Source organism: Nomascus leucogenys, chromosome 9 (genome assembly GCF_006542625.1).
Source record: "Nomascus leucogenys isolate Asia chromosome 9, Asia_NLE_v1, whole genome shotgun sequence".
NCBI classification, from domain to species: domain Eukaryota; kingdom Metazoa; phylum Chordata; class Mammalia; order Primates; family Hylobatidae; genus Nomascus; species Nomascus leucogenys.
In genome coordinates, this window is record NC_044389.1 from 68,818,129 (window position 1) to 68,845,880 (window position 27,752).

Here is a 27,752-nt window from a genome sequence, read left to right on the forward strand (position 1 = left end):
CAAATAAATTCGTCCCTTGTGAAATTTCCAGAAAGATCACTTTTTTAAATTATCCTCCCTCCTCACATGATGTATCCTAAACATGACCAGCTCTGAGAGACTTTTGTCAGTAGATGTATTTGTCTATGTTCTACACATGCTAAAACTGGGAAGGACGCTCACTACATTGTTTACTCTTCTTCAAATAATCTTATTAATAAATGAGCTTATCTTCTCTTTTCAGTCAATTGTGAACAAATGTTAAAAATGATAACAGCTTCACTTGAATCTGTTTCTCCACAAATAGTACTTATGGAGATATTTTAAATGATTTTACATCTCTGAAAATATATCTAAAATATTCACTGTGACGGTGGTAAGTTTTCGGGACAAGATCTTTCACAGATAACATGTGAAACTAATTTTTTAAAAAATGATATGGCCATTTCCACTTGCTTTAATTCTAAGGCCAACTTGTAGAAAAATAATATTTATTTTCTTCTTTGTACTCAGGGTGTTAAGGAATTAGCAAAGCAGGTGAAGAGTTTGCCAGTGGTAAATTACAACCTCCTCAAGTATATTTGCAGGTAAGAACTGTCCTAAGGACAAACGTAAACAAGACGAGACATATTTAGCCTGATACTAATTTGTGTTTGACAATGAATAAAGTCACTCAACTACTTTGCACCCTAGTGTTGGCCTCTGTAAAATTAAAAGATTGGACAAGGTGATCCCAAAGGCTTCTCTGAGCATTAAATTGCTTGATTTTGAAATGTGATGTTTTTGAAGTTTCTCTTGCCTCTACACACTAAAGATAGGTTGTTTTGAACTTCAAGTTTTTCGTACTGTTTCAGAAGTGGCATTGTTGAGGAAAAGAAGCATGCCACCTTGGCATGAGAAACATCTGCACGGGAGCCAAGATTGTGCCATTGACTAGTTGCTTGTCTTACGCAATTCTCTTATTCTTTCTGAGTCTCAGGGTCCTAATAGGTAAAATGGTAATGAAAACGCATATTTCACAAAGTTGTTTTAAAAATTAAATTATATTTTAAATGATTAGTGTATAGTAAGCATTCAATAAATGTTTTTTTTTTCCATTTCTCTCCCACCTCAGGTTTCATTAAAGACATTTGTAACTGAATTCTGTTAGAAAAATAATTGTGACTGAAAAATAATTGTGTCTTGAAAAATATACCTCTCAATGTATAACTCAAGGCCTGGGACGGGATATGCCATATATGTGCCCCTGTTTAAGAAACCAAATATGCAAAATTGAAACAATAAATTTAAATAGAGAGTGATGATTGGCACTACAAGTCACTGCAGGGTGTCTTACATGATAGCTTCCCAGTCCATTTTAAAATAAAATTCAAAGTTTTAATTGAGTACAGTGCATCATTTATGAAAGTGTTTGGTGTTATGATTAGATAAGTGTTCAAGGGACTAGGAACTATGAAGTCTAAGACTAATATGAGACATTTTGGTGTTAATTGTCAATGTAACTGAGTAGAAATTCCAAGTCCTCCCACAATAAGTTCCTCTAGTGATGATTATACTTAGAAGCAAACAGTACCTTGGGTTCCAGAATTTGAAAAAGCAGGAAATCATGCCATTGATAGCTTAGACTTATTAATATGGAAGCTTATAATCCAAACATTTTGAACTAATTCAAGTTATTCTAGTGGATGAGACAGAGATTACATTCTCCTTAAGTAAAAGGGATGAAAAAGCTTCTTTGGAACCAAATTGTAAGTCTTTATCTCCACAATAGAAATGCCTAACTTCTCATGAAAGATTTAAGCAGACTTTTAATTTCAGGTAATTTAAATAAGAAATACTAGTTTGACTTTTTGCCATCAGTGTTACTGTAGTTTAGGTTGTATAACAGTAGTGAATGTGTGGAAATAGGCACCTTTTTTAAAAGTCATGATATAGTAGTTAAGGGTACGGCCTCTGGTGTCACATCCTCTGGTGGGTTCAAATCTTAGCTTTGCCCCTTACTAACTCTGTCTTTGGAGAAGGTCCCCCGCTGGTACCACATGACTCTCATCTGTAAAACAGAGACAATAATGGTACCTACCTCAGAGAGATGCTTTGAGAATTTAATAAATTAGCACTATGACAGACACATACTAGTACTATATAAATGTTATTTTAATTTTTCATTATTTCCTCTTTATCTCATCAGTACAGTTAGCAAGCCATGAAATTACAGAAGCTCTTGTATAAATGAAGAGGAGGTAGGGAATGAAGGAATGCTGAAAGATTATGTAAACAATCTCTCCTATTATTTCATGCCTCTTACTTTTTAGCACCTAATAAATAGAAACAGTTTGCATTTACAGTTTTTTGTATCATTAGAACTGTGTTTTAATTTCTAAAGCATTTTATCTCTTTTTTTTTTTTTTCCGAGACCGAATTTCACTCTTGTTGCCCAGGCTGGAGTGCAATGGTGCAATCTTGGCTCACTGCAACCTCCACTTCCCGAGTTCAAGCCATTCTTCTGCCTCAGCCTCCCAGGTAGCTGGGATTACAGGTGCCTGCCACTGCACCCAGCTAGTTTTTGTATTTTTTTAGTAGAGATGGGGTTTCACCATGTGTTGGCCAGGCTGGTCTCGAACTCCTGACCTCAGGTGATCCACCTGCCTTGGCCTCCCAAAGTGCTGGGATTACAGGTGTGAGCCACCATGCCCAGCCTGTATTTTATCTCATTTCTTAATATACTTTAATTTTGAAGCTCACAAATTACCTCACAAAGAGGGTTAATTCCTCTTCTCTAAAATAAGGCATCCTACCAGCTGATCTTATCTACAGTCCCCTAATTGAATAGAGGTATAAAATTATTACTTTATTGAGGGATTGGAAGGGAATCCACATTGTTGACCCTCAAGTCCATATTAGTCTTGTCCAAACACACCTGTTCCATTGATTGACAGAGGAAATCAAAGCAGGCCAGGCCAAGACAGATAGTTGATATGATAAATAAAGTTTGATCCTTCCTAATCTGCAATACATTGTTCCTATGTTTGAGTGAGAGATTGGTCAACATCCAAATAATTCTGTCTCCATAGTCATCTTTGAACATACTTTAGTTTGTAAATTTTCTAATGATTGATTTTTCTTCCACTGGCAAATTTGATCCCATTGTGTTTCAATCATATGCTTATACTCCATAGGTTCTTGGATGAAGTACAGTCCTACTCGGGAGTTAACAAAATGAGTGTGCAGAACTTGGCAACTGTCTTTGGTCCTAATATCCTGCGCCCCAAAGTGGAAGATCCTTTGACTATCATGGAGGGTAAGTAAATGTTTATCTTATACCCTCATCAAAAGAAGAAACAATTATCTCTTGATTGGCCAGAATCTACTCATCTCTGAGCAAACCAAGGTAATAAGTGAATACATGGCAACTCCATTTATTAACTGAAGTTCTTTAAATGTAAAATCTTCCTTTTGAAAGTCAGATATTTTTTGTTTGTGTTTACTTAATATAAAATGTACTAAATGCCTCTTCATTAGCCTTACAAGAATAAATGAAACCTTCATAAATCATATGTAAAGTATTCAACAATGGAAAAAAACTACCTCACTTTGTGAGTTCAATACAATTTTCAGAAAATTCAAAAAGTTATTATTTTCAGTTAATATACATTTTTATTAATTTTGATTTTATTTGACTGACTTAGGGAAAAATGGTCTTTTATAAGACAATGCTGCTTGTTTATTTGTAAGTTAAAACATGAAAGAATTTTTGTTGTTCAAATTACAAAGTATCTCAATTATTTTCCACAATGAACGGTACTTTCTGTTTTTTTCCAGCAGGCCTAGGTGCTCTATGTCATTAATAGCACCATTGTTTGCTGCAAACTGGACTAATTTATGATTTCAGAATTTAAAAGAAAAAGGAAAGGAGAAACAATAATTATTTTTAGATTCACTCTGGGTTTATTTAGTCTAGAACAAAATGTTCCCCTCAGTCGCCTGGATTTTACTACCCAATACTGTTCCTTTCCTTAAAATTCCAATATTTTCCTTTCTTTAGATCTTATGTGTGAGAAAAAAAGCTTTTGCATGTCTGCCTGCATCACTTCAGTTTAATTTCCTTTGTTAAACACCAAGGGCAATGTAAGTTGAACATCAGATTTTTGGCAACGAGATAGTTCAGAAACCTTAATTTCTGTCTGAAAAGTTTAGCAGACATCAGAAAACATGAAATTTGAAGCTACAAGAGGCTTGGAGATACAGTAGTCCATTGTTTTTTGAAATCTTTATTATAAATTAAAATACATGCAATACAGAACACCACCACACACTCGCACACACACATACACCATCTTAATGAATTAAATAAAACAAGTACTCTAGAAATAACTATCTATTTAAAAATAGAGAACTTTTCCAGGTATCCCCAAAACTTCCTGTGCCCTGACCCAATCCCAGTGTCTGTCATCCTAATATCCAGACTTTTATAGCAATTTCTTTGTGTTTCTTTGTAGTTTTATCACCCAAATGGACTTCCCAGACATTACATTTAAGTTTCCTATTCCTTTACTTGATACCTTTTAAGAATTTTTTAATATACAGCACCCCCTCTAATTTGCCATTTGAAAAATCATGTTATTTCACTTGTAGAGTTTCCCATAGTCTGGATTTGTTGATTCATGGATTTGTTGATTCATGGCGCAATGTAATATATTAATATTTCTCTGCCCTCTGCATTGTCTACAAGTTAGGGCCTGGATAAAATCCATGTTTGATCTGCTTGGCATGACCTTTGCTTGTGTTGTGTCGTTTAATCAGGAGACACATAATGTCACCTTATCTCTCTTTTTGTGAACTTAATAAAATTCCTAAGACTATTAATTTGCTGGAAGCTGAAATGCTGATATTGTTATTATGTGGTTTTTTACAACTCATTATCGTGGTAAAACACACATAACGTAAAATGTATCATCTTAACCATTTTTAAGTTCACAGTTCAGTAGCATTCAGTACTTTCATATTGTCTTGCAACCGTCACCGCCGTCCATCTCCAGAGCATTTTTTACATTGCAAAACTGAAACTCCCTACCCATTAAACACGAACTCCCCTTTCCCTCTCCCCCAGGCCCTGGCAACTACCCTTCTGCTTTCAGTTTCTATGAATTTGTCTACTCTAGGTACCTCAAATACCTGTTATACTGTACTTGTCTTGTTGTGACTGGCTTATTTCACTTAGCATAATGTCATCAAGGTTCATCCATGTGGCAATATTTTAATTTTTAAATTAATAATTTGAACACTTTAAAAAATTTTCTTCTCATCTACTACTTAGGAACCCAATGGTATCTTTAAAAGGCAAGATAAATGCTGCTTGAGTCTTTCCCTTTACTTACCAGCTTTTAAAGCACATAAACAGATTTTTTAACTCCTCTACAAGTGAGTACTATTTTCTTTGTCTTCCCAGTATACATATTATTGTGAATATTTTAAAAATATCATTATAAAGTCATGTATTAAAATCAATTTGCTTGGTCAATACATTGTAATTACTGTCCTTCAGTGAATCTCAAATTTTCCCATCTTTGGCCAGTGGAAGCATCTTCAAGTTGTCTTCTTAGTTCTTTTGACACGGCCTTCCTAGTTTGGGGTAGCTATTTTTCTCTGTAATATGACAAGATTTCTTAGGCTCATATATTTTATGCCCCAAACCTGGAATCAGTCAATTTCCAAAAATTCCTGACTTCTTTTAGTGGGGAAATGATATTTCAAGGCAAGCTAGATGCTTAGTGCCAATGATACTCATTGCTACTGGCTTGGTCATTGTTTCTAGTCTTTTTAGTGGGCAGAGCTAGTAGATATAAATGCACACTACACATGTACATATTACAGGCATAATAAACATATATATACACATTTACCTATTCAAGAAAAAGTGCCTCACAAGTTCACATTAGTTACAATTCAAAATTATAACTACAGGGTTTTTATTTATTCCTTTCTCTTTACAGTTTTATTCCCTTTCTTCCAAGGAATCCTGGTTTGCAAAGACACTGAGGATAACAGAATTAGAACATCTCATAATTAATCATTTGCTCTATAACTCATCACACACACACAGTAGTCTCAGAATAACAATACCAACACCAGTATAATTACTGCAAAATTTTTTACGTGTGCTCTTTTAATCCTCCTTTTATTCTGTTAATATTTATACTATATGCTTTCAGAATATATACCCATTATACACTATTCCCTTTCCATTTTAGTCCTCATTTAATCTTTGGTGATATGTATATAAATCTATCCACTTAATGTTCACTACTGTTCCTTGTATTGATGTCTTTCCAGCCTAGAGATTCTCAAAATGTAGTATTCAGATAACTGGGGGCCCCAGAGATGCATTCAGGAGGTCCATGGGCTCAAATGTATTTTCATTGTAATATGAAGATGCTGTTGCCCTTTCACTGTGTTGACATTTGCACAGATGGTGCTAAAGCCATGACAAGTACAGCAGCTGGCACCTTAGTAAGAATCAAGGCAGTGCCACCAAACCCCACTAGCACCATATTCTTCACCAGCGCGCATTTACAATAGGGAAGAAAATTCCAATTTTACTTAGGAATGTTCTGGCTGAGCAGTAAAAAATATTAATTGCATTAAATATTCAACCTTGAGAACACATTTCTTTCATATTAGGTGGAGAGGTGGCTGTCTGTATAAAGCACTTCTGCATACTGCCTCTAAAAGTAACACAATGATTGGCTCAAGGGGAAGCATTTGTGTGATATTTGAGCAGCACTAACTGATTTTTCTTGGAACTCCATTTTTATTTGAAAGAACAACTGACAAACTACAGTTATTCAGACTAGAGCGTTTAGCAGACACATTCTCAAAAATGAACTAAACGTTTCACTTCAAGAAATACAGCTGTCAGAGTTTGTTGCCATTGACAAAATTTAAACTTGCATGTGGCAAATTTGTATTTTATAACCTTGAGCTTGACAGCTTCCTAAATTCCTATGCACTTTTCTGGTGAGATTAGTGTTGATATTAACAAATCTGTAGTATCTTTGATACTATAGAAATACGTGTGTCAGGATTTGGATGATTAGCATAACTCAGTGAATTTTCCAAATGACATGTTGTCACAACTCCATGTGTGTGTAAAGGATCCATTCAGGTTAGCTTTTCTGACTTCACAGAGCTCAATCTGTTTTTTCACATCATATCAAAAAATATTGCATCTTGCTTCCTGAGATGTCCTGGCTTTATTGCCATCTTGATTTTCATTGGTCTTTCTTCCCGTTCTTTCATTTCTGTTCTCCTAGTCCTTCCCAATTTTCACCTCTCTCTTAGCAGTATCCCCTCCATGCAAAGCCCTGTCTGGAAGGGAGTCCTGGCTGGTCAGTGTGGAGAGATCTTAGGGGCTGGATGTCTCACTCCTTCAGACCTTGCCATCGGCCACCTCTATTGGACTAGGTGCAATCCCTCCCACTTTTAGCCACTCTTCTTAAATTAACTCTTCGCATTTTCCAGTGAATATCTATGGGGCGCTTTGGGGATATTCTATTTCCAGGCCCATCAGAGCCCCCATTGCTCCTCTCTCCTTCCCTCTACAGAGACACTGACATCATGCTGGCCTTGTGGAAATGGGGATTTGTCTCGACCAACACATATTTGGGGATTTGGGGAGATACCGTGTCAGCTAGTTTTTTGGAAATGTTGCCCATGAGTTTTGGCTTTGCTATCTAGTTGCTCTGTTTTTATGTGAGGATTTCAGGAGATCCAATACTGTGCTGCGAACATCTTCCTAGAAGTCAGTGTTTTTGTTGTTGTTATTCTTTAAACTATTGTTGCAAATCTTGTTATTTGAGGAGAAATCTTTTAAAAATTGCGTAGTGTCCCCCTGCTTCCTTTGTGGATAAGAAACCTGATACCTAAGGAGAAAAGTAAATTTCTCTAAATACACCAATAATTGTGTAAGGGATAGGTGCACAAGTAGATAAGTTGTTTTTGTTTTTGTTTTTTGTTTTTTTTTGAAGTACAGGAAAAATGGAGAAGCAAAATAATCCCATCTGTTATCATAATTTGCTGGGGGTCACGGGAAGGTCTCCCCATTCCCTGGGAGTGTAGTTGTTTCATTTAACCCAGGATCAATCAGGCCCCAGGGGAAACCAGCTCACAGCAATCAAACTTTTCAGGAGACCTCACTGAGCACATAAACCACCTAGCTACATCCTGGCCCAGTCTTCAGCATGAGTCAGTATTTAAAGAAAAAGTGTTCTTGCGTCCAAAAATAATTAGAAGCAAGTTAGATGTTTATTGTGTCTCTAGAGAAAATATTAAATCTGACTGCATTCTTAATGCATAAAAAGTTGTTTTTTGTGTGTTTTTTTAACTTGTTTTATTTTATTCTATTTTAAGTTCTGGGGCACATGTACAGGATGTGCAGGTTTGTTACATAGGTAAATGTGTGCCATGGTGATTTGCTGTGCCTGTCAACCCATCACCTAGATATTAAGCCCAGCATCCATTAGCTACATTTCCTGATGCTTTCCCTCCCCGCCTTCCCCCAACAAATACCGGTGTGTGTTGTTCCCCTCCCTATGTCCATGTGTTCACACTGTTCAGTTCCCACTTGTGAGTGAGAACATGGGGTGGTTGGTTTTCTGTTCCTGCATTAGTTTGCTGAGTATAATGGCTTCCAGCTCCATCCATGTCCCTGCAAAGGACATGATCTCATTCCTTTTTATGGCATGGCTGCAAAGTATTCCGTGATGTATATGTACCACATTTTCTTTATCCGGTCTATCATTGATGGACATTTGCATTGATTTCATGTCTTTGCTATTGTGAATAGTGCTGCAGTGAACATATGTGTGCATGTATCTTTATAACAGAATTATTTATATTCCTTTGGGTATATACCCTGTAATGGGATTGCTGGATCAAATGGTATTTCTGGTTCTAGATCTTTGAGGAATCACCACACTGTCTTCCACAATGGTTGAACTAATTTACATTCCTACCAATAGCATAAAAGTGTTCCTATTTCTCTGCATCGTTGACAGCATCTATTGTTTCTTGACTTTTTAATAATCGCCATTCTGACTGGCATGAGATGGCATCTCATTGGAACTTAAACAAATTTACAAGAAAAAAACCAAAACAACCCCATTAAAAGTGGGCAAAAGACATGAACAGACGCTTCTCAAAAGAAGACATTTATGCAGCCAACAAACTTACTTTAAAAAGCTCAACATCACTGATCATTAGAGAAATGCAAATCAAAACTACAAAAAAAAGTTGTTTTAAAGTACTCTGTTATTGTCTCCCTGCTCTCAGAACTCTCCCAAATCCATTCCATGCAGTGTGCCTCAAAACTCTCCCAAATCCATACCACACAGTGTCTCTCAAAACTCTCCCAAATCCACCCAAGCAGGGTCTCTTGTCTTCTTCTGCCCTTCCTCATTCTCTGAATCACTTATTTTCTTACTTCCACAAATAAGTTTCTCCTCTTTTCTTATTCATTCTCCTGATTTATATAAAATTAGATCATATCTGAGGGTAGAATTAACTCTTCACAGTAATAATCTTTTAAAATATATCTTAATTTATCATTCAATAAATATTCATTAAGCAACTGCTTTATGCAATGCTCATCAGTAAGCCTGGGAATGCAAAGATGAATAAGGAAAAGTTTTGCCCTACAGGAACTTACAGCCTAGCCTTGTTGCAGATTTGAACCACTAAACATTCAATTTTAGTATGAAAAATGTTATATACAGGATATGTCAAAGGGCTATGAGATCAAAAGTAGGGAATTATGGTATTTTTCTTAGAGGTTATGGGGAACCATCAGAGATGGGACATTTAAACAGTCATTCCACCAGAAAAAGAAATATAGATTGGTAAGTGGGTGAGTGTCTTAGTCCACTGGAGTTACTATAACAAAACACCATAGACTGGGTAGCTTATGAAGAACAGAAATTTATTATTCAGTTCTGAAGTCTGGGAAGTCCAAGATCAAGGCGCCAGCAGATAGGTATCTGGTGAGAACCCATTTCCTGGTTCACATACAGCTGTTTACTTGCTGTGTCCTTACTTAGCTGAAGGGGTGAAGGAGCTCTCTGGGATCTCTTTTATGCTGGTACTAATCTAATTTATGAGGGCTGCACCCCCATGACCTAGTTATCTCCCAAAGGCCTTACCTCCTAATACCATCACACTGGGGGTTAGGATTTCAAAATATGAATTTTGTCGAGGACACAAACATTCAGTGTTTAGCAGAAAGAAAGATCACAGTGCATCCAAGTGAAAAATTTGGTAAGGTCAATGATGTCAGGGCATATAGGGAAGATTGGTGAAAGAATGGCTGGAAAGACTTCAGAATATTTTCAAGGCCTTATAGACCATTCTGCATTCAGGAATCTTTGAAAACTATTGAGCAAGAGCATGTTGAGATTGGATTTTTTTATTTTAGAAAAACAATTCTTTTATTTTACTATTAATTTTTTTCAAGATGGAGTCTCGCTCTGTCACTCAGGCTGGAGTGCAGAGGCACGATCTCGGACACCGCAACCTCCACCTCCCGGGTTCAAGTGATTCTCCTGCCTCGGCTTCCTGAGTAGCTGGGTTTATAGGCACCCGCAACCACACCCAGCTAATTTTTGTATTTTTAGTAGAGATGGGGTTTCAACATGTTGGCCAGGCTGGTCTCAAACTCCTGACCTCAGGTGATCCGCCCACCTTGGCCTCCCTGAGTGCTGGGATTAGAGGCGTGAGCCACCATGCCCGGCCAGAAGAGTAACTCTTATACCCAAAGGAATATAAACATCCTATTATAAAGACACATGCATGTGTATGTTCATTGCAGCACTATTCACAATAGCAAGGATGTGGAATCAACCTAAATGCCCATCAATGATAGACTGGATAAAGAAAATATGGTACATGTACACCATGGAACACTGTGTAGCCACAAAAATGAACAAGAGCATGTCCTTTGCAGGGACATGGATGGAGCTGAAGGCCATTATCCTCAGCAAATTAACATAGGAACAGAAAACCAAATACCTCGTGTTCTCACTTATAGGTGGGTGCTAAAGGATGAGAACACATGGACAGAGGGAGGGGAACAACACACACTGGGGCCTATTGGAGGGTGGATGATGGGAGGAGGGAGAGAATCAGGAAAAATAACGGGTACTAGGCTTCATACCTGGGCAATGAAATAATCTGTACAACAAACCCTCATGACACAAGTTTACCTGTGTAACAAATGTGCACTTATACCCCTGAATTAAAACAAAAGTTTTAAAAAAGAAAAGTAACTCTGGTAGCTCTGGGGATTGGCTGAAGAAGAGAGGTAGTGATCAGACTGCAGACAGGCATTATCTCTCACAGGCTCTGACTTCTGAGATCAAATTTGTATTTGTGCTCATGCCTCCTAGTCATTTGCTGTGCATTTTATATATGCACAATTACAATTCAATCAAATATACTCTAAAGCTGAAGTAACCCCTGAGATACAATAGGTGTTTGCAGCATTAGCCTGATCTGAGTGAGTGTAATCCAAGTGAAATGGTTTTATTTCATTTCAGTAAAAACTGCACAGGTTGGAAAATGAACCTTACATATTTACTAACCCATAATAGTTATTGTTATTTTCTTTTCTTATTTTGGTGGATGTTTAAGTGAATGAAACTCATTATTCTTGTGTTAACATACTATTTGCAGTCAACTGACATGAATTCTATTGAAAAACATGGAGACTGCTTTATTTTTTAAATACTCTCTTTTAAAATTATCTTTTACTTGAAAAATTCTCTATACATAATTCCTTACCGTCACTCTTCTTCTTGCTACCATTCAAATATTGATGTAGCCATTAATGATATCCTTGCTATATAAGCATATCCATATCTATAGAATAGATATGTGCTTTCAAGGAAACCTTTAGAATGTTTTTTCAGCATTATTTTAAAATACTGACAAATAATATTGCATTCTGCTTCCCGTCATGATGAAGGAATAGAGATTGCTCAAATTTAACAACTAGAAAACCAGAAAACTATGAAGCAGCAGTTTTTAGACAGTGGACAACAGGTAATCATGCCTATGATTCATAAGAGAAAGAAAACAAATGAGGGGAACCCAGTTATTGCCTCAGATTACTACTGGGAGGCAGTTTTCACATTGTATCACAGGGAAGAAAAATGCAAGCAAAGTCCAGGTATTGCTGAGCTGAAGAGAGTAAGGTCAGACAATGAGAAGCCCAAGGGAGCTAGAATTTGGGGGAGTAGAAAACAGAAAAGAGAACTAGACATAGAGCATCCAGAAATCTACGGAGAGTAGATGAGGACTGATTTATGTTTGCATGAGAGGACACTACACAAGACTTGAGGGAATTTACCAGAGATTCATAGTCTGAACAACTTCTGGGCCTCAAACTGAGCTTGAAATAATTTGTCTTTCCCACAGAAAGAGTGCAAAGTCCTGATAATGAGGCATTGTGTAGCGTTCTCACAAAGGTATTACCTTAGTGCTAAGATTTAAATTATGGATTAGTCCTCACAAATTTTAAAGCAACTTTTAAATGATCCAGTGGGAGCTCAGGGAGGAAGGGAAGGATGAATACCAGGAGCATAAGGAATTTTTAGGGCAGTGAATCTATTCGGTATGATGCTGGAATGATGGATACATGACATTATGTATTTGTCAAAACCCATAGAGCATACAACACAAAAAGTGATCCTTAATGTGAACTATGGATTTTAGTTAATGATAATGAATAATATGGACTCATCAAGTATATCAAATATACCACATTAATGCAAGATGTTAATAAAAGGGGAAACTGTGTTTAAAAAGGTGGTGGAGAGGAGGTATATAGGAACCCTCTGTACTTGCTGCTCAATTTTTCTGTACACCTAAAACTGCTCTAAAAAATAAGCTTATTGGCTGGGCCAATAAGCCGGTGGCTCACGCTTGTAATCCCAGCACTTTGGGAGGCCGAGGCGGGCAGATCATGGGGTCAGGAGATCGAGACCACAGTGAAACCCCGTCTCTACTAAAAAATACAAAAAAAAATTAGCCGGGCGTGGTGGCGGGCGCCTGTAGTCCCAGCTACTCGGAGAGGCTGAGGCAGGAGAATGGCGTGAACCCGGGAGGCGGAGCTTGCAGTGAGCCAAGATTGCGCCACTGCACTCCAGCCTGGGCGAAAGAGCGAGACTCCGTCTCAAAAAAAAAAAAAAAAAAAAGCTTATTAACATATAATAAATATGATTCAGCCAATCCCCAGATGCTTCACTCTGTGCCAGGACGAAGTCCAACACATCTAGAATATTTTTTTTTTCAAAATTCAGTAACCAACTGTATAAAGCCCACAATGTTTTCCATACAATTAAAAACTACAAGGCATGCAAAGAATCATAAAAATATGAGCTGTAACCAGGACATAACATAGCTAATAGAAAAAGACCGAAATGTGATTGAGTCATTTCTGATAGCAGACAAGGATATTATTATTATATTCTGTAAGTATGTTCAAGAAGATAAAGCAAAATGTAACACGATGAAGAGATAGGTCAAATATTTTTTTAAAGTCCAAGTAGAATTTCTAAGGATGATAATTATCACTTAAGTGAATATTACACTCAATGAGATTAATAGCAGATTAGGAGAAAACTTAAAAAGAATAAATTCAGACTTATAAAAACTTTGTCTTTATAAGAGAAGCTATCATGAAGCATAGAGAAAAAATACTCATTTTTTTTCACAGAATTGATGAAAATTACAAACACAAAGATCTCAGAAGCTCAGAATTAACATAAAGGGAGCCACACAAAAGCACATCATAAAATGCTGAGAACCAATTTAAGAGAAAAGTTTAGGAGCAGACTGAGGAACAAAGGACACATTACATACAGAAGAACAAAGAGAAATGTTGCAGAAGATTTCTTGTTAGAAATTACATAACCAAAAGACGTGGATCAAAACCTTTGAAGTACTGAAAAAAATCTATTAACCTAGATTTCTATGTCCAGTGAATATATTTAAATATTTTTCAAATATAAAAAGGAGCTAAGGGCATTTTGAGAGAAACAAAATCTGTGAGTAAATTCATCACTGATGGTCTTGTACTACAAGAAACGTTAAATAGTTGTTGTGGCAGAAGGAATATGAATCCAGATAGACACATATGCACACAGATGAATGAAGAGCACTGCACAGCAATAGTATGTGGATTAATATAAAATAATACTTTTTATTATTATTAATCTCATTAAAAGATAACCTGTTGTATAAAGCAAAAATAAGATAATATAATATGGGATACATAATACATACAGAAATGAAATGTATGACAACGACCGAATAAAAGGCAGAAAATGGAAGCAAACAGATGAAAGCAGACTAAGGCTTTTAATTTGTGTGCAAAGTGTTGCAGTATTATTTAAAGGTAGACCGTAATAAATTAAATATGAATATTACAAACATAGAACAACTACTAAAAAATAAACTGAAGTATTAGGTAATAAGCCAACAATAAAGATAAAATGGAATGTTATACAATAATAAACTTTTTTTAAAAAAATGACTTAAAAAAATAAAAGAGAAGCAATTATCAGATGCGACAAGTGGAAAAAAATACCATGATGACAGAATTAAACTCAACCATATCGATAATTACATTTAATCTTAATGCCTTATATATTCCAGTCTAAAGGCAGAGATAAAATAAATAAAAATTCAACACTCAACTCTATACTGTATACACATCATTTAAAATATAAATATACAGGTATGTTTAAAAACTAAATGAAAGGAAAAAGTTCTACCAAGTTTGTGTGATACAACTAAAGTAGTGCTTAGAGGAAAATTCATAGAATTATGGACTTATATTAGAAAGAACAAAGACCTAAAATTAATTATCTAAGTTTCCTTTTCAGAGAGCTGCAAAAAGAAGAGGGAATTTAAACCAAAGGAAACAGAGGCAAGGAGTAATAAAGATAAGAACAAAAATCAAGAAAATAGAGAGAGAACAAAAACAATCTAGAAAACCAGTGAAACCAAGAGCTGGTTTGTTAAAAAGATCAATAAAATTGATAAAACTCATCATACTGATCAGAAAAGAAAAAACAAAGTTACATTACCTATATCAGGTTTAACAGAAGTGACCTACCAAAGATCTTACAAATGTTAAAATAATCATAAGGGACTATTATGAACAACTTTTTGCCAAGAAATTGGGCAATGGAGATGAAATGTTCAAGTTCTTTAAAAGATACAAACCAAAGCTCACTCAAGATTAGAAAGAAAGAAATAAACTGAGACTAGTAAAGCAATTGAATTTGTAGCTAAAAACATTCCCACAAAAACAAAAACACCTCTAACTTAAATTTACTGGTGAATTCTAACAAACATATAAAGAAGAAATTATATTAATTGTGCACAGACTCTTTCAGAAAAAAAGAGGTAGAGGGAATTCTTGCCAACTAATTTTATGAGGCCAGTGTTGCTCTGATATCAAAACAGATAAAGACATTACAAGAAAAGAGAAATACAGAATAACATCCCTCATGAATATAGACATGTAAATCCTAAACAAAACCTTACTGGATTGACTTCACCATATAAAAAGGATAATAAATCAGGACCAGTGGGGTTTATCCCAGGAAGACAGGTTGGTTAGCCAAAATCAATGTAATTCACTGTATTAATATACCACTTTAAGATACAAAAAAAATCACAGATGCAGATAAAAAAATTTGAAAGTTTCTCAAATTAACAAAGGTTATCACTGAAAAGTTTAGTTAAAATACTATCGTTAATGGTAAAAGACCAAATGCTTTGCCTCTAAGATCGGGTTTAAGGTAAATTTACCTTATCCCACCACTTCCATTGTACTGGAAATCCTAGCCAGTAATAATAAATAAAAGGTATAAAATTGGAAATGAATATGTAAAACTCTCTTTATTCATAGTCAACATGAACATCTATGTAGAAAATTCTTTGTAATCGACAAATAAAACTAATATGACGAATGCGCGAATATATAAAGATCACATAATGCACAGTCAATTTATAAAACTTTGTTGTATTTCTACATACTACATTGGACAATTAGAATTGAAATAAAAATTATTGTTCAGAACAACACTCATAAATTTAAAATAGGGAGAAATTTAAGAAAGCATGTATAAGACACACTCTGAAAACTACTAAACATTAACAAACAAATAAGAACTACATAAATGTGGGCCGGGCGCGGTGGCTGATGCCTGTAATCCCAGCACTTTGGGAGGCTGAGGCGGGCGGATCACGAGGTCAGGAGATCGAGGCCATCCTGGCTAACACAGTGAAACTCTGTCTCTACTAAAAATACAAAAAATTAGACGGGCGAGATGGCGGGTGCCTGTAGTTCCAGCTACTCGGGAGGCTGAGGCAGGAGAATGTCGTGAACCCTGAGGGGCGGAGCCTGCAGTGAGCCCAGATCGCGCCACTGCACTCCAGCCTGGGCGACAGCGAGACTCTGTCTCAAAAAAAAAAAAAGAACTACATAAATGTGGAAATATACCTTGCTCATGTATTAGAATACTCAATATTATTAAGCTATTATTTTTTCTAAAATTGACCTATAGTTTTAATATAATTGTCACAAAAATATTCCATCAGAATTTTTATTTGTAGAAATTGACAATCTGATTATAAGTTTTACAGGGAAATAAAAGCTATCTAGAATAGCACAAATAATTTGAAAGGAAATAACAGAGTCGAATATATATAACTTGATTTCAAGACTTAGTATAAAGTCACACAATTAAAATTGTGGTATTGATATAAAGATGGACACACAGATTAATGAAATAGAACCAATAGTCCAGAAATATGTGTAGTCATTTGATTTTTGACCAATGTACCACGGTATTTCAATGGAAAGGGGAAGGTCATTTCCCCAAATGATGTGGGAACAATTTCATAGCCCTAAAAAATATAAATAAATTACCTCAATCCTTACCTCACATCATATACAAAAACCTTAAAATGGATCACAGACCTAAGTGTAGGAGTTAAAAGTATAAGATATATAGAAGAAAATATTTTTAAAGAAATCTTATGATGTTGTGCTAGTCAAGACTTAGGACACAAAAGGCTCTAACTATAAAAATATTTTTAAAAAAATTATTTGATAAGTTGGACTTTGTCAAAATTGACACTTTTCAAAAAGTCAAGCCATTTTGGAAATGGGGACTACATTTGCAAATCACTATCTGATAAATAACTTGTTTTAAGAATATGTAAAGAACTCATGCAAAACAAGACAGTCAACTGAATGAAAAAATGGCGAAAGATTTGAAATATACACATCATCAAACAAGATACACAAATATCAAATAATACATGGAAAGATGCTCAGCATCTTTAGTCATTAGAAAAACTAAAATGTAAACCAGAATAAGATGTCTCTACACATTTCTTACAAAGTGTAAAGTTAAGACTGAAAATATACCAAGTTTGGCTGGTAGAAATACAAAATGTTAGGGCCAATTCACAAAAGAATTAGGTAGGTTCTTACTAACTTAAATATGCAGTAACCGTAAAACCAAGCAGGACCATGTGCTAAACATTTACCCAAGGAAAAAGAAAACATATGTTCACCCAAGACTTGCAGCCGAATGTTCATATCAACACTATTCATATTAGCCCCAAACTGGAAACAGACCAATTCTCCGTCAATTAGTGAACAGATAAATTGTGGCATATCTACAGCAAGTAATACTATTTGACAATAAAAAGAATGAACTGCTACATGTAACAACATAAATGTCAAAAGTATTATGCTAAGTGGAAAATACCTAGATATGAAAGTCTACATACTGTATTATTCCATTTATATGAAACTGTAAAAAAGGCAAAACTATAGAGACAGAAAGCACATCAAGGATGCTATGGGCCAGATTTAGGGGCAGGGAACTGACTACAAAGAGGCTTAAGTGTCACTTTTCTATATCATGATTAGGTGGTATTTTCAGGAGTATATACACTTGTCAAAAATCATCAGGTATCTTACAGATATGTTCAAACATGCAAAATGACACATGTATAAACTTATTCATTGCAAAAAATACAAATTGAAACTATATTGCACAGAATGCTGTCATCTACATATATTTTTGCGTTTACATATTATATTTAAAGTCCCTAGGTTTCTTTAAAGAAAAATCAAATTTTTAGCCAATGCTTATGATGAAAAGTGCTTATTACGTGGTATTTAGAGTCAACCTGTATAAAATTATATGGTTCAGGGAAGAATTGCTGGATCGTGTAGCACAGTGGGACTCCAGAATCTGCTTGGACTCTTCAGAATGGGCTGGTGATTATAACCACTCTGTCCTCATTATCTGGGCTTCATGTTCCTCATTGACATTCTAAGAAAATGACAGGGAATCAAAAGGAAAAAGTGATAGTGTGTATAGTGGCACACGCATCATCATTACTGCCAAATTAGTCTGTCCTAAACGACTATAAAAATTCTGAGAAAGTCTCTTTACAGGGGGCTATGGCCATTTATTGTCCCAGAGACTAGATGGAATCAAAGCTTCCCAAGATACAAGAGAGAGTTTAAGTCTCTAGGGACCTGACACTCATACTCCTTAACTGTGACAAGTACACTTTGACATGGCTGTTCACAAACTCATCATGGAGACCTTAAGGATGTTGCTCTTCAATTAATTACATGCTCCCACACAGTTCATAGCTATGACGGGAAGCAGTGATACTTCAAATGTTAACATTCCAATGATAGGAAAAAGGTCCAGTTTCCCAAAATACTAGACAGTCATATATAATGGAAACTGCAAACCTCCAAAAGTGTGTCTGCATATGGGCAAATAGTAAAATAGCAATGAATACACCATGTCTTCAAGCACAGTACACAAGTTTGACAGTGTTATTCTAACTGCTCTAAAATTCTTTTTATCAGATTCACTGCTAACATGCATGGAAAATATGATGACAAATTCGGAGATTACTGAAAGAGAAAAGAAGGCTATATAATACAATCAATTATTACATTCAGTCTTTTTTTCACAATTCTGTAATAATTGATGGTAATTCAATAGATATTTATCTTTATCTAGTTTTATCTTTAAAACTATCCCAAGTTACTTATTACTGCTACAGTTTTAAATTGCAGCAGCTGAAATATAGTAGGACAAATGTATATTTGGAATAAGACTAAACATTACATTTCACCTTGATCACATCGTCTCTGTGCCCTTAGCAAATAGCTTAACCTCTCTGACCTCAATTTTCTCATCTAAAAAAAATGAATCCTATCTTTCGGACTTTCAGGAAATTTAATTTGGAAGATATAAGGGAAACATATGCATCTACTACAGTGTTTCTCAAACTGTAATGCACCCAGGAATCACCTGGAGATTCTGATTCAGAAGCTCTGCATTGGGTGCTGACATTTTCAAGCTTCCAGGTGATGCCAGTGCTACAATTCTATTATTGCTGATGTTATCTGGAAGCTAGTTTATAATGCAAAATCTCATGTTCCACCCAATGCCTACTGAATTTCAGTCTTCCTTTTAACAGGATCTCCAGGTAATTTTTATGAACTTTAAAATTTGAATAACATCGATGTAGCAGTAGATCTTGCTTATTGCTGATATGTAGTCTAAAATATTATGTTTTGACTCATCACAGGAAAAATGTGTAGAATATAAATGAATATAATATTTTTTTCCTATTCAAAATCTGATTTTGAATTGTATTTCCCAGGTGTCACCAGAAGCTAAAAAGTGGCCTTGCCCCAGGTCAGATTTCTACTCCCTGACAGCCTCTCAATTAGCTGTTGTTTTAATGAAATTAAACTCTGGGATCAAGCCCTGGGTCTGGTCCTTAACGTGTAATCTTAATCAAGTTACTTAATGAAATTCTGCATTGTCAGAAGCCTTTTTTCATCATTTTCTTCACCAAATCTCAAGTTTTAAGTATTTTTATATAGCAACTATTTAAGTATTTTATATAGAAACTATATAAAATCCAGCCCTGCTCTGCCCATTCCAGTGGCTGCCAGATAGCTGGTTTTCTTTGTGATTTTGGGCTGTTGGTTTTCAAGGAGAGGAGGAGAAGATTAGAGCAAGTTAAAACGCCACAGACCTTGCTGCTCTTACTGAGATTCAGCCATTTTTCTTGAATAAACATTCTCCAGATTGCATCAAGCCATTAGTTAATTTGCAGAATTCCAAAATAGTTGATTCTGGAAATTTTTGCTAGTTGCTTATATGGTGAAGAGGATTTTTGCAGGTTTTCACTACACCATTCTGGCTGATGTCACTTAAAATGCCCTGAAGCTTTTGAATGGTGAAAAAAAGTCTTACGAATTTTCGTTATCTTGATACATTAGAGAAACCATGCATCCACCCTCATTGTATAGGGTTCCATTTACAGATACCATTAAAGTATCTTGATAGTTTGACGCAATTATTAGATGAGAGGTCACAGTGACCTCCTCCTAAGAAATATTTCTCAGAATTAAATGTCAAATTCGTAATAAATATTGTATTATGATTAAGAGCCCAGGTTTTTAATGATTAACTCTGGGATCAAGCCCTGGGTCTGGTCCTTAACGTGTAACCTTAATCAAGTTACTTAACCTTTATAATACAGTGATAATAACAGTATGTATGTATAGATTTGTTTCAAAATTCAATAAATTACAAAAGCAAAGTGCTTGACACAGTTCGTGGCACAGAGTAAATGCTCAAGATGTTTTAGCTTCTATTGCTATTATCATAGTTAAGAATATGGTTTGGTACTGCTAATAATAATGAATGTTCTCTTGAATGTGTTTCTTTAGGAGTCACATTGAAATAGAAATAAATAAAAACTGTCTCACTCATGCTACTTTATGATCTATGCAATTCTAGGCACCGTGGTGGTCCAGCAGTTGATGTCAGTGATGATTAGCAAACATGATTGCCTCTTTCCCAAAGATGCAGAACTACAAAGCAAGCCCCAAGATGGAGTGAGCAACAACAATGAAATTCAGAAGAAAGCCACCATGGGGCAGTTACAGAACAAGGAGAACAATAACACCAAGGACAGCCCTAGTAAGCAGTGCTCCTGGGACAAGTCTGAGTCACCCCAGAGAGGCAGCATGGACAATGGATCCCCCACAGCCCTATCAGGCAGCAAAACCAACAGCCCAAGGAACAGTGTTCACAAGCTAGATGTGTCTAGAAGCCCCCCTCTCATGGTCAAAAAGAACCCAGCCTTTAATAAGGGTAGTGGGATAGTTACCAATGGGTCCTTCAGCAGCAGTAATGCAGAAGGTCTTGAGAAAACCCAAACCACCCCCAATGGGAGCCTACAGGCCAGAAGGACCTCTTCACTGAAGGGATCTGGTACCAAAATGGGCACGCACAGTGTACAGAATGGAACAGCGCGCATGGGCATCTTGAACAGCGACACACTCGGGAACCCTGCAAATGTTCGAAACATGAGCTGGCTGCCAAATGGCTATGTGACCCTGAGGGATAACAAGCAGAAAGAGCAAGCTGGAGAGTTAGGCCAGCACAACAGACTGTCCACCTATGATAATGTCCATCAACAGTTCTCCATGATGAACCTTGATGACAAGCAGAGCATCGACAGTGCTACCTGGTCCACTTCCTCCTGTGAAATCTCCCTCCCTGAGAACTCCAACTCCTGTCGCTCTTCTACCACCACCTGCCCAGAGCAAGACTTTTATGGGGGGAACTTTGAGGACCCTGTTTTGGATGGGCCCCCACAGGACGACCTTTCCCACCCCAGGGACTATGAAAGCAAAAGTGACCATAGGAGTGTGGGAGGTCGAAGTAGTCGTGCCACCAGCAGCAGTGACAACAGTGAGACATTTGTGGGCAACAGCAGCAGCAACCACAGTGCACTGCACAGTTTAGTTTCCAGCCTGAAACAGGAAATGACCAAACAGAAGATAGAGTATGAGTCCAGGATAAAGAGGTAAGGAAAATCCGGAGGTCGTAACTACCAGAGAGGGCTCAGTAGCCTCCTACTGTGGGACAGGATCACACTGAGGGTGACATATGCTGGCTCCAAAGTCAAAGAAACCTAAGTTTGCTCCACCATTTATGAGCTTTGTGACTGTGTGCAAGTTAGCTACATCTCTGTGAGCTTTGATTCCCTAATGTAAACAATTTAAATACTAGTAGTGTCTACCTCAAAAGCACGTAAGAAGTGATTGAACATTTCCCTGGTACAGAATAGGCTCAATAATGTCATCTTTGATTATTATTAAATAGATAGATTTGCATTAGAGGGCTGGAAGGATAGAGGCTGTGAGGAGATGGACAGAGCATAGAAGCCTGTTAGTTTTCACTAACAAGAAAAGGATGAAACTAGGGTAAAAATAAAAGTAGAAGTAAATAGACCTCCATGTTTTATTCTTTCAATCATTGAATGTTGAGAGAGTGCCTTCTATCTGCCAGGCTCTGTTCCAGACACTGAGGATTCAGATGAGCTGAGAGAGGCCATAAGAGCCAGGTGACCTAGGGGATTGACAGGCTGATTTTCAGCCTTTGACTTTTACTCTGAGATAGAAATCCATGGAGGTTTTTGAGAAGAGGGGTGACGTGAAGTATGTTCATATGAACAAGGAAGACTGTAGCCTAAATGAGGAAGAAAGAATATGATTTATAAAGAAGCAATTATGCTAAAACCTAATTATATCAATGTGCATCTTCTCATAAAATGATCAAAGTAGGAGTAGCTCCTCTAGTGGTCTCAGTCCCAGTTTCAGGCTGTGTGATTTGGACGACCCTTCCTCCATGGTGTGCTAGGATCCTCAGTCAGTTGTTAAGTTGGCTTTAATTTACCTTAATATGTTTCCTATCCATTCATCAATTATCAGACAAAAAGATAACATACTTTCAGAAGCTATGGCAAAGTAAATATTAAAAAATACTACTTATAAATAAGATTGAAAAGTTACTTCCTTGGAAAGTATTTTTTTGGTAAGTTTCACTGAGTGGAATTGTGGTTTGAATTTTTCTATATAATGGAGAGTGACAGGAGATTTAAAGAAAAATATAGGGTCATCATCTTAAAAGGTCACTCTTCTTTCTGAATGTAGTTTTTGGAACCACTATGTATTGGAATTCTGAATTACTGCCAATCCATGATGATAAATTAGCATTTCACACTGGGAAGCTTATATTTTGAGGCAAGGAGTCACACTTTAAACGTAGTAGAAAAAGAAAAAAGTTATCACTATGAATTTGCAGATAGATACATTCATTTCTGAGGATGTTGCTGATGCATATATGTTCTGAGATCTACGGTATATTTCAGAGATTTTGATAAGCTGATAGAACTTCCCAACAGAGGTCATCTCAATGGGCCGTTTCACTGTCACATTCTTACCCTCGTGACAGGCCAAGGGAGAGCTCTGCAGTAGGGTAGAGGGTGGGGGACCGCTCGTGGCCTAGCCATGAAATTATAGAAAGTTAACTGTTCTGGCTAAATTTTGATCATTTCTGTTTAGAGTTTTCATTTTTCTTTAAATTCCTTTATAACTTTACCCCACAAGCATTGAAGGTAGATGGATGGATAGATAGGTAGGTAGGTAAATAGGTAGGTAGATAGACAGATGATGATAGATAGATGATATAGATAGATAGATAGATAGATAGATAGATAGATAGATAGATAGATGATAGATAGATGATAGATAGATAGATAGATAGATAGATATTTTACTTTGTTTAATTATCAATGAGATATATGTTTAAATTCCTTTATAACTGTACCCCACAAGTATTGAGGTGGATGGATGGATGGATAGGTAGGTAGGTAAATAGGTAGGGAGGGAGGTAGACAGATAGATAATATTTTACTTTAATTATCAATCAATGAGATATATGGTTTTTAGTTTTGAAACATGTGTTCTTTTTCCCTCTCCAAATTGGTTTCTAACTTTTTCTAACTTCCTTTTCTTTTCTTATTTTATTTATTTATTTTTTTTTTTGAGACGGAGTCTTTCTCTGTCGCCCAGGCTGGAGTGCGGTGGCGTGATCTCGGCTCACTGCAAGCTCCGCCTCCCGGGTTCACGCCATTCTCCTGCCTCAGCCTCTCCGAGTAGCTGGGACTACAGGCGCCCGCCACCACGCCCGGCTAATTTTTTTTTGTATTTTTAGTAGAGACGTGGTTTCACCGTGGTCTCGATCTCCTGACCTCGTGATCCGCCCGCCTCGGCCTCCCAAAGTGCTGGGATTACAAGCGTGAGCCACTGCGCCCGGCCGCCAGTTTCTAACTTAATTTTCTTAGAAAATATTGTATTGTGGTCAGAGAAGTTCATCTGGATGATATTAATTATTTGGTCTATTAAAACTATTCCCTTATTACTGGATTGGGATTCTATATATGACCAAGAGATCAAGTCTGTTAATCAGGCTATTCAAAGCTTCTATATTTCTCCTCATTTTTATCAGCTAGATCTATAATTTTTGAGAAAGATACTTTAAAATTTCCTAACAGTATTCTGATTTTATCAGTTTCTTTTTATAATTTTGTCATATTTTATATTGAACAATTTGAGGCTCTACTACTAGGTGAATAGAATTTTGGAGTTGTTCATATCTCCCTAAAGAATTGATCCTTTTATCATTAATTAGTGCTTATTTTTCATTGTAATAATGCTTTTTACCTGAAACTCTATTTTTTCTGATATAAATATTGTCATACCATCTTCCTTTGATTAGTAACTTCCTGATATGTCTTTTCCTTTATTTAACTTTCAAACTTTGTTTCATGATTTGATCTAACAACTTACATCTTTACAATTCTAGAATATTTTTTCATCATCTTTTTGTCTATTTCATCTTCCCACCTTCTCAATATTCTTTCCAGAGCCCTTATTAAGCTATGCTTGACCTTGTTAATCTATCCTCTGTCTTTGTTAACTTCTTTTTTCCATATTAAATTTCTATAATTATCATTTTTGAGGCATTCTAGGTAACTTTTCTCAGACCTGTTTTGTAGCTTACTAATACTCTGATGTGCCAATTCAATTCTGATACTTCCCCAGGCCCACGATTAGAGATTTTGTAGTCTCTTCTTCATAAAAACAGTTGATGTTCCAAGCTCTCAGTTAAATTACTTGTAGTTTTCTGCCTGCCTAATACTGGAGGCCTCATCTTCTGTGCCCATGTGACGAAGAAAAACCTAGACCCAAGCTCTGTGGCCTCGATCCAAGACTAATATTCCTCGTGTGCTTCTACTTATTGTTCTATATTTCAGTTTCTTCCTTGGTTCTGATACCTGAAGCTGCTCTTTTATTTTAACCTCGATGATGTATTTTAAAAATATATTTCTTAAAAATTTTCCAGCACTTTTATATGTTTGCATTGGGAGGAATTTCTTCTGTATTCAACTTAGTCCTTTTTCCTTTTCATTCCTGGAAGTTTCCCACAAGCACCTGATACATACAAATGTGTCAATATCTTGTTTTGTAAGGGTTGTCCTTCTCAGTATTTTAACTTTAATTTCTTCCAACATTTTGTCTGTAAAATACCTTTGGAAAGCAAAGAGAATGTATTGTAGAATAATTCTGAGTGGCAACCAGCATAGTACCAAATTTTCATGTAAAAATGTGGTCATATGTTTAAAATAGCCTTCTAAATGATGTAGGATTACAAAATATGAAGTATTTTTTTTTAATTCTAGTTGCCTACATAGAGGAGGAAGATTAATTTTTAAGTGTTCTTATTATCTGTATGAAATATCAACATGTGAGGATCAAATTTTTCAAAGCAGAAACATAGTTGAGATTTTAATTTTAAAATTGTTATTAAAATAATCAGATATCTGACAGCTACACATGCATTAACCTTTCAAATTTCAGTGGTATGGTACGTTTGAATGAGTCCCATGGGACTTTTGCTCAGACTAGGAGAAATTAAGAAGTCACTTGAGGCCAAGATACATCTTAAATAAAGATGTAACTTTTGAATAATATATGTATATGATTTGGATCTTAGTGGTTATGGAAAAAACAGTCTCTGTTTTTAAAAACGTTACTGCGAATTCTACAATTATCCAAAAGCTATACAAAACAACTATCAATTTATAGAGAGATAAAATACCTATGCCCTGAGCTATATTAATAACTTGGGAAGCAGTGAGAATTGGGGATGGCAAGGAATGGGCTTTATTTTTACAAAATATAAGATGCAGTGCTTGTTTAACACATGTGATCTTTACCTCTCATATCAATGTAAGCTCATTACTTTGGGTACTCTTTTATAAGATGGGACTTTTATGCTTCCAAAAACCCCATTCTTAGCAGTCAACTTAACCAACAATCACATTTTCCTATCACTATTTTTCCTTTTATAGAAAGCAAATGTTATTGCTCTCTTTTTTTTTTTTCCAACTGTATCAGAATTTCCCGCTGCATTTAATGTAGTCAAGTTTACAATTTAACATCCAGGAAGCTTTCTGCCTCTTCTGCCCGGCATGTGTTACTGGCTTATCTGTGCTGGCATTCACTTATTTACTATTAAATGACAGCTGCTTCCAAGAGAGGCCTTGGGACCTAATTACTAAAGTAGCAGTAGATCATCTTAGCAAATAGTAAAATAATACAACAAAATTACATCCTTTAAATCATTGAAAGGGCTTTATTCCAATTTCCTAAGCATCATAGAGAGTTTAGAAAATATTTGTATGCCTCTTGCATTTGAAGTGAACAAAATCACTTTATCTCTTACTCTTGCCTCCCGACTCCCCCCACCCCCACATCCTTTGTAGCTTAGAACAGCGGAACTTGACTTTGGAAACAGAAATGATGAGCCTCCATGATGAACTGGATCAGGAGAGGAAAAAGTTCACAATGATAGAAATAAAAATGCGAAATGCCGAGCGAGCAAAAGAAGATGCCGAGAAAAGAAATGACATGCTGCAGAAAGAAATGGAGCAGTTTTTTTCCACGTTTGGAGAACTGACAGTGGAACCCAGGAGAACCGAGAGAGGAAACACAGTATGGATCCAGTGAGCCTGCTTTCTCCTGCTATCTCCGATGGCTCTGGCAAGGACTCCAGGGATTCTGGTGGGATATGACTTAGAACCAGGTGGCTGGTCACCTGGATGTACAGAAGTCTAAGTGGTGAAGGAATATCATTTATAGACATTAACCATCCATATCTGCAATGTGTACCAAAGTTATATCATGCCCCATAATGCTACTGTCAAGTGTTACAACTGGATATGTGTATATAGAGTAGTTTTTCAAAAGTAAACTAAAAATGGGAAGCATATTTCAAGAATTATTTTATTCCAAGTCTTGTATTTAAAATGTTAAATCAATATGTTGTTGCAATTTAGCTTGCTTTCAAGCTTCACCCCTTGCACTTAACATAAGCTATTTTTGGCATTGTGTTGTCATCGGCTTATTTTATAGATCAATATTTTTATTTCCATTTTTGCTGAGGAAATGAAGATAAGCAAAAATATAAATATATATATATAAATATATGAGTTATTAAAATCAGAAGAATACTTTGTGGCTGTGCTGTTTGTGCCAATAGACTTTGTCATGACCAAAAAGAGAAATGTAAATAGTTTTATAAAATACAATCAAATCACCAGGAACCTTTGAGCTGCTTTTAAAATTCTTCCCCTGGCACCACTCAGTTTTGCTTTTGCGAGGCGATTTGACATAGGAACTTTGAGACTCCATGAGAAAGTCCCTTTCTGAGGCCCACTGTCTACCTTTC

The 27,752-nt window shown here is 36.1% G+C and overlaps 1 protein-coding gene across 2 annotated transcripts in view; it reads left to right on the forward strand.

The window, feature by feature from the left end:
- ARHGAP24 (Rho GTPase activating protein 24) overlaps window positions 1-27,534 on the forward strand; it is a 521,725-nt gene extending 494,191 nt beyond the window's left edge. For both annotated transcript variants that reach the window (XM_003265851.4, XM_003265852.3), the window contains 4 exons: window positions 493-566; window positions 3,156-3,277; window positions 20,907-21,981; window positions 26,788-27,534. In XM_003265851.4, the coding sequence (XP_003265899.2) occupies window positions 493-566; window positions 3,156-3,277; window positions 20,907-21,981; window positions 26,788-27,031 (1,515 nt within the window). In that variant the 3' untranslated portion in view covers window positions 27,032-27,534. The remainder of the gene's footprint in view (window positions 1-492; window positions 567-3,155; window positions 3,278-20,906; window positions 21,982-26,787) is intronic.
- Window positions 27,535-27,752: the final 218 nt, after the last annotated feature.